The 8,620-nt window shown below is 39.4% G+C and overlaps 1 protein-coding gene across 1 annotated transcript; it reads left to right on the forward strand.

Moving 5' to 3' along the window:
- The first annotated feature begins 48 nt into the window (after positions 1-48).
- On the forward strand, positions 49-7,997 carry LOC136249488 (protein argonaute-2-like). The gene is made up of 24 exons (XM_066041511.1): positions 49-236; positions 333-1,225; positions 1,425-1,484; positions 1,844-1,971; positions 2,223-2,362; positions 3,400-3,534; positions 3,812-3,899; positions 3,954-4,107; positions 4,163-4,234; positions 4,295-4,342; positions 4,593-4,715; positions 4,963-4,990; positions 5,050-5,155; positions 5,437-5,477; positions 5,847-5,902; positions 5,957-6,044; positions 6,103-6,262; positions 6,459-6,552; positions 6,730-6,798; positions 6,854-6,982; positions 7,038-7,172; positions 7,241-7,342; positions 7,422-7,621; positions 7,744-7,997. Exons 1-24 carry the CDS (start codon positions 191-193, stop codon positions 7,859-7,861), a joined length of 3,213 nt encoding a protein of 1,070 aa, XP_065897583.1. The 5' UTR covers positions 49-190; the 3' UTR covers positions 7,862-7,997.
- Positions 7,998-8,620: the final 623 nt, after the last annotated feature.

Below are 8,620 nucleotides of genomic sequence, written 5' to 3' on the forward strand. Positions count from 1 at the left end.
GGATGCGCCTAATTCTCAACAGCCTTTTAGTCACATGCTTAGTTACTCGCGTGATTTTTACCATTACGTAACCTACCCAAAGAGATGAAGGTCGGGGATAAAAGAACAATTGTCAACTAGTTCGGTTTACTCACACCTTATGACGACTACAGGTATTGTATACGGTGATCTATTTAGTTAAGACAAAATAATGGACCCGAACATGGCGAAGAGCCCCTTCTCACCTCTCGACCAGGGTAAGGAATAGCCTAGTCAGCATTTCGTCTTGTATCCATGTTAAAAAAAAAACTGTTGTTTTATTGTGTTTTAATATTGATGTGTTTGTGTACTAGGCCTCCCTATTACGACCGTTCAAAATGTTCAGAGTATTTTTGCGTACAATCCTGCGACAACTGAAGGGCCCACTGAAGGCATGACGGACTATCATCCTCAACACCGTCATCAACAACAACAGCAGTTCATTCCTCCCCAGAGGAGCCCTAGCAGTCTATACCATCCCTCTCATCCTTCCCACCTCTACAGCCCCCACCCTATTCAACAACAGCCTCCTTTTGTCAGGCACCCACCAAGTCACTTTGGCTACTCCAATGGTAGGCAGTACCCTCCTCCACCCTCAGTTCCCTCTCTACATACTCCATTGTCAACGTGGAGCAATCCACCACTAGGATCTGTAACTTCTTTGACCAGTCCAATGACTACACTTACAAGCCAGTTGGGTGATTTACAACTCCAGAGTCCCTCTGTTACGTTGAATAGTCCTCGAGCATTGGCAAGCCCTCTGGTTACAATGAGCAGTCCGCTGATCCAGAGCCCGTTAGAATTACATAGTTCACCATTGTCAATGACTTTTACACCGTCAATCGGTGAAGACACTGAATCAGTTTTTGCCATTCCTCAATCGCCCGCCAGCCAACCTAATCCTCCACTGAGTGGTGACTCTACTGTTGCTGCTAGAAGGTATGAACCACCGCTGAGACCCGACATTGGACACAGCGGCAGACCAATCAGTTTAAGAGCCAATCATTTTCAAGTCAAGATTCCATCTATTGAATTATTCCATTATGATGTTGCCATCATACCTGAGAAGTGTCCTCGGAGAGTCAATCGTGAAGTTGTAGAAGAAGTGGTGAAAAAGTATGGTCATTATTTTGGAGGACAAAAGCCTGTTTTTGATGGCAGAAAGAATCTGTATTCAAAGAGACCCTTGCCGATAGGCAGAGACAGAGTAAGTGTATTTACTAGTATAACACACAGAAAGTAATCACACACCCTATGAATGGTGGGATATTTTCACAAAGAGCATTTGCTATGCACAAATGTATGAATAGAAACTGATACTGAAATGTATCTAGGGACATGTTGTATTACAATCGTACAGTGTTACGCTATCATCTTGTGGTGCTGTGTTTCATTGTGGCTATTAGGTTGAGGTTGAAGTTTCCATCAATGGCGACAGCGCTGGTAAACAAGACAGACTATTCAAGGTTTGTTGTGTCCTTGTGTTTTGGTGTCTCCAACAACTGATAAGCAAAGAAGTTTGCTGTAGACCACACTGTTTTGTCTACCCAGGAATGCTGCTCTATCACTGTATTAGTAACAGTTGTACAAGTGTGGTATTGTACATCTGTGTGTATGCATGCGTGTGCAGTTGTAGGATCTGGTACTAGAGCTGTTATTATTAACGTGCGTCAATGATTGTCTTCAGTTTTTGTGTAGCAGCATTTTTGAGATGGCTGCAGGCTTCCCTTTTAAAAATCTTCTGTAACTAAGTTGCTATTGCTTGTGTAGTGTAGAATGAAGTTGTGTGTAACTCAGTATGTGTTTTTGTATGTGTCTTTTGTAGGCCTCAATCAAGCATGTAGCCAAAGTTAACTTGGGATATTTGGAACAAGCCCTTGATGGAAGGATTCAGGTGCCATTTGAAGCTATTCAAGCCCTTGATGTGATAATGAGACATCTGCCTTCTCAAAGGTATGCAAAATAGTACTGAATCCAGAACCCAGTAAATATACCTGCATTATAAATACTAGGGTTGTCCCTCTGAATTTCTAAACTAGTTGATAAAGTAACCTGACCTTTTTACCACAATATGCTTGTAGGATTTCATGTGGTTACTTGAGTTGTGCTTGACATTTCATGCCCACAGTGTTATCAAGTTCATAATAGTGGCACCACAATGTTATGAACTCCTGGTGATATGAATACATATTTGTTGATTGTAGGTATGCCCCTGTCGGGCGTTCATTCTTTGCTCCTCCGGATGGTCGGGATTCCCACCCCCTTGGTGGTGGCCGTGAGGTGTGGTTTGGGTTTCACCAGAGTATCAGACCATCACAGTGGAAAATGATGATGAATATTGATGGTGTGTGTGGTGTGGATGTGTATATACACCTGTATTTTAATTTGTATGTATTGAATGTATGTACGTGTGTAATATGTATGTACATTATGTATGTACGTATGTATGTATGTATGTATGTATGTATGTATGTATGTATGTATGTATGTATGTATGTATGTATGTATGTATGTATGTATGTATGTATGTATGTGGATGGATAGGTGGATGTATATGTTTTCTTGATGTAATTTGTAAACATGTGTGTATGTGCTTAATATACTGTTGATATTACCTAAGTGTCCTTATTAAGTGTGATTGTTAATATGTTTGATTTTTAAGTGTATAGGAAATGTATAAGAAGTTCAAAGTTCATTTAGCATCCACCTTACTTCCATATTACAGATGACAGTGTTATATCAATGAATCCATTATATTTTTATGTCTCATTATAAAACTTTATCCTGTGCTTTATAGAATAACACAAGTCTCAATATCAAAGTCACAGCTGTTGTTACAATGTGGTCTTGCTAATGAAGCAGTCTGTTAGTTGTGGTCTTTTAGAGCTTGGCTTTACTGTGTACAGTGCAAGTGGTCTGGTGCAGTACTGTGATGTTAAACGAAAAGAGCAGTATGTAACTGGATGGAGTAAATATCAAACAATTACAATGTACTGGTGGTCTTGTTGCTCTTATGGCATGCCTGCTTTGTCAAGCTTTGCCACAAATCGATGAAGCCAGACTTGGAATGTTTTTGAACAGTTCTACACACTCACAGTGGTACGGATTCTATGGAAGTGTTGAAGTTATTCGGTCATTTTTCAGTTCTTTTTACATCACAATAAATTACATTGCAGTTAACCATTAGTCAGCAGTATGGTTTTCCAGAGGTGGTGTGATGTATTAGAAATCTAGTGATCGCCATATGAAGCCTTCTTTACACCATATAAAATAGGGATTAAACAATAATGTTTCTTGATTGTTTTCTTTTACCCTGTTTGTTGATTTTTATTGTTGTAGACCCACTTGTGGTGTGAGTGAATTCCTTTCCTTATGATGTAGTGTCAGCGACGGCATTCTACAAGCATCAATCAGTTCTGGAGTTCCTGGCAGAAGTGCTCGACCTGCAATCCATTGATGATCAGACCCGGCCTCTCTCCGACTCGCAACGTGTGAAGTTTAGCAGAGAAATCAAAGGTAATTGAGTGTATGCATATCAGACATGCACACAAGCGCATGAACTCACACACGTGTATACACCAGCGTGCACACATACGCATGCATGCACAAATGCACAACACAACGATACACATACACAGCACACACATACACAACACAGAGTCATTGTGGCGTTCCATCTCTTAACATGTAACACTCTTAACACATCTATGGTTTACAATCATTTCACACTACATTGTAATGACATGCACTTACTAATGTGGTAACACGTTTGATGTTATTGTGCATCTGTTAGGCCTTAAAGTGGAGGTGACTCATACAGGTAGGATCAAGAGAAAATATAGGATCCAAGATGTCACCCGACGGCCTGCCTCTGCTCAAACGTATGTATAACACCATTTCTCTTTTGCCATGGAAATATAGTGTGGTCTCTTTAGGTTTCCTATGCAGATTAATCCTGAATCTTCCGAGACAGTTGACTGCAGTGTGGTGCAATATTTCAGAGAGAAGCACAAGATATCTCTGAAATTTCCTTATCTTCCATGTCTACAGGTTGGAAAACTGGAGAAACATACATACCTGCCACTGGAAGTAAGAATTTATGTGGCAACTCCCACGATTCTTGATTAATCATATGTTTCCAAAGGTTTGTGTGTTAGTGCCTGGCCAACGATGTACAAAGAAACTCTCCGACATTCAAACATCTCACATGATCCATGTATGTGTATTATACATATGGTGGTGTTGAGACGTATGTTATCACGGGATGTTGTGACAGGCTACTGCTCGAAATGCTCCTGACAGGGAATTTGAGATAAACAAAATTGTGAGTGGGAAAACTGTGCATTGTTACAATGTATTATTGTAGCAAAAGCCACTTCCTTTACAAAAAAATGGTAGAGGTTATTTCTTAGATTTCTTGTTTAATGAAATAAAGGAATGAGGGTTCTATGCATTACATGCAGCTGTAGTATTGGATAGGGAGCTATGGTTTACACTTTGTTGTCAGACATACTCATGCAGGCGTAAATAACATGTAATAAAGGTGATTGTTGAATTTATCTTTTGTGTTTCAGATTGAGAGAGCTAGTTTTAACGAAGATCCATTTGTGAGGGAGTTTGGCATTAGTGTAGACTCTAAGATGGTAATGATAACCGGTCGAGTTCTGCCTCCCCCTAAACTACAATATGGTGGACTAGTAAGTGTTACGTAATGTTCTATAATATGAACTTTTTGACATTTTGTAATATGAACTTGTAAAATCTGTAAATAGTGTTTTATATATAGAATTGTTCTTATATGGTATTGGTTGTTAGTTCTCACTACATCCTGTATTGGTTGCCACAAGTAAAACTGCTGTGTTAGCAAGTCTATAATAGGAATACAATGGCTACTCAATTAGCATTGTATTATGTACAGTCAATTATAGTTTCTCTTCTTTGTAGACAAGAGTGCAGGCTGAGCCCAGACAAGGTACAGTGTAACTAAGTTTTACTCTCTTGTTGGTGATTCGAATTATGTATCTTTTGCAGGCCAGTGGGACATGCGCAGCAAACACTTCTATCAGGGAATTGAGATTCACTCTTGGGCCATCTGTGTGTTCGCACAACAGCGTCAGTGTAAAGAAGATCAACTCAGGTAATAAAAATGTCTATATCATCTACAGAACAAGATACAGTATATCAAGTTTCCAACTAAAAGGTTTCGTGTACCATATGATTGTGTATTGTGTGTGTGGCTTTCTCTGTATTGAGTAGTTTAGCATTGACTCATGAGCAGCTGTACCCTTTTTAAATGAGACCATATTAATTTTTATAACATTCACTCAATCACCTGATTAGAATGTGGTCAGTGTATTCTGTGTAGTGAATGGTGGTGCAATTATACACCTGTTGAAAGTGTTTCTGTTCTATTAACAGGCAATTTATCTTCAATTTGAGGAAGATTAGCAGAGATGCAGGTGAGTATTATACTCTTAACTTGTTTAGGAGCTATAGACAGCATTAATATTCCAGGTATTGTCACAGAACAATACTTTTGTTGCCCCAACCTACACGAAACATTCCCAGATCAAAGCTATATAATATTGTAAACTTGGATGACCAACAGCCATGTTAGGAAAGCAGTCATTTTGACTATATAACTTGCTAGCTTTCTATGGTTTCGTAAACACCATGTAACTTTAAGCAGGCACAAAGTCTTTAGACCCAACAGTTTGGGTACCATGTGTCTTTTCTGTATTATATCCTTTTACAGTAGTTCTGCTGTAGAGTATAACCTAGTCTTGTGTGTAGTCCACGATATTTACCCTAGTGTATTATTCTTCTAGGAATGTCTATTAGAAATGATCCAATGTATTGTAGATATGCCTCCAATATAGAGCAGGTAATGGTCCTTGTGATGTCTATATCATGTATGGTCAGTGCATGTGTGTTACAGGTAGAACCATTGCTGAAACACATTAAGAATCACTTCCCATCCATCCAACTGATCATGGTAATTCTGCCAGGGAAGACCCCAATATATGGTATATCATGAAGTTTATTTTTATTGTGTTGGTTGGTTTATTTATTTCTGTTTTGTAGCGGAAGTCAAAAGAGTTGGAGATACTTTACTAGGGGTGGCTACCCAGTGTGTACAGACAAAGAACATTAACAAGATCTCAATTCAGACAATATCTAACTTGTGCCTTAAGATTAACGTGAAACTGGGTGGTATTAACAGTATCATTGTGCCAGAAATGAAGTGAGTTTTATTCTGATGATTACATTCAAGTGGTCACTTGTATGGTTTTGTTGCTACACTATCTGTATAGTCACATGATCCTTAATGTGTTAAGTATTGTTTGCAAAACAAGTCAGAAATATTAATCCGTAGTTTTGAGTGACAAGACACAATATATGTTCATCCAATCAGGTGTTCAGTATTGTATCGTTTCTAGGCCATCATTCTTGAGAACGGAGCCAGTGATATTCTTTGGTGCAGATGTGACTCATCCGGCAGCTGGTGATGATAAGAAGCCATCCATTGCTGCGGTGAGTGTCCAATAGACAACAAGCAATCGGCTTTATTTTGTGTGTGTGCATGCGCGCATGTGTCGGAGTGTTTGTTGTGTGCATATGGAACCGTGCATATTTTAGTAGTGTTTGGTATGTATGCACTATGCTAGAAGAAAAAGTTTTCCCATACACCTTACATGTATCCTTGTGTAGGTTGTTGGTAGCATAGATGGTCACCCTAGTAGATATTCAGCATCAGTAAGAATTCAGCAACATCGACAGGTAGCAGATTTTAATGTGTTCTTACATGTGTCATATTTTGTGATGCATTAATTAGGAAATAATCCAAGACTTAACCAGTATGGTGCGAGAATTGTTAATAGCCTTCTACAAGAACACTCGAGGGTTCAAGCCGACCAGAATAATCTTTTACAGAGATGGTGTCAGTGAAGGACAATTCCAAATGGTACACACTATAATAATAAATTCTAAGGTTGAGCATCTATCGATTGTTTTGCTAGGTCCTTCATAGTGAGCTCAGTAGCATAATGCAGGCCTGTATGGACCTAGAGCGAGACTACCAACCTGGGATCACCTTCATTGTTGTACAGAAACGTCATCATACTCGTCTGTTCTGTGCAGACCGTCGAGACCAGGTGAACTTATGACAAAAGTGTACTTCATTGTTTTATGCTCTGTGTGTGTGTATTACTTTTGTCCACAGGTTGGTCGTAGTGGCAACATTCCTGCAGGTACTACTGTGGATGTCGGTATAACCCATCCAAGTGAATTTGATTTTTACTTGTGTAGTCATGCTGGAATACAGGTATGTGTGTGTTAGCTGTCATCGCACGCATACACGTGCACACACACATTCTTACTGCTTATTGTTTAATTTATGTAAGGGTACAAGTCGTCCGTCGCACTACCATGTTCTCTGGGATGACAATAACTTCACAGCTGATGAATTGCAGTCTCTCACTTATCAACTATGTCACACTTACGTCCGCTGCACCAGATCTGTTTCGATCCCTGCTCCAGCATACTATGCCCACTTGGTGGCATTTAGGGCAAGGTACCACTTAATGGACAGAGAAGAGAGAAGGTAAATAACCAAGCCTCTTTTTGTGTGTGTCGTGTGTGTACATGTACATGTGTAAATGTGTATGTACATACATGCTTAGTGGTCTGTGTGCAGCTGTGCGTTAGTGTTTGATCTTCTTGTAGCACGGATGGATCTGGCACATCCGGTGGTGATGAAAATAAGTTGTCCTCTTCCCCACAGTCGATGGCTCAGGCCATTAAAGTACATGATGTCATCAGCAAAGTAATGTACTTTGCGTGAAAGAATTAGAATGTGTAGAAGTGTATTTTCACAACTATTTTGAACTTGAGGAGATTTTGTATTTTAGCTAGTCTATACATGATGTAGGTAGTAGTGTGTACGTACGGAGGTGCAATGATAATTTATTATTCTTTAATTGATTGATTTGATTGAAACTAGTAGCAGTAGTGGAGTAGATGTATAGATTAGTAAAGTCAGAGCTGAATTAGTCGTTAAAAGTTTTATAAATTCTTAACGTCTACTTCAGCTCTGACTTTACTAATGTATACACCTACTCCACTACTACTACTACCAGAGGCACCAGTTTAAATTAAGCAAAATTCAGATTATTATGCAGATCTAATTACTTCATGAATAGAGTGAATGATTGTAACAGTTTGCCTATAAATACCTTTGTTGTAGAAAGTACCAATTAATACTTTTAAATCGCTTTTAGATAATTATCTACTAGATTTCTGTATAATGTTAATGCATTGATGGGGTATACAGGCTTTGCCTTAAGGCACTAGCAGAAACAACGTCAGTGAGATTCTGCCGGGGAACCAGGGACCAATGTTAGCAGAACTGCAGAACGAGACGGGCATTCTGTAGTTTGTGTAAGTTGGCTAGGCTTGTAGTTTGTGAAAGTAATGGTACGTAGCTACTGTAGTGAGAAATTGCGTCAGCTGCGTGGTGGGCTGTGCCAGTCAGGCCAGGCAAACTTGATTAATTGTTTCTCATCCCTACCCGCATCTCTTGTTACCCCACCGCATCTAATTA

The sequence above is a fragment of the Dysidea avara genome, chromosome 3 (assembly GCF_963678975.1).
Source record: "Dysidea avara chromosome 3, odDysAvar1.4, whole genome shotgun sequence".
In the NCBI taxonomy this organism is placed as follows: Eukaryota; Metazoa; Porifera; class Demospongiae; order Dictyoceratida; family Dysideidae; genus Dysidea; species Dysidea avara.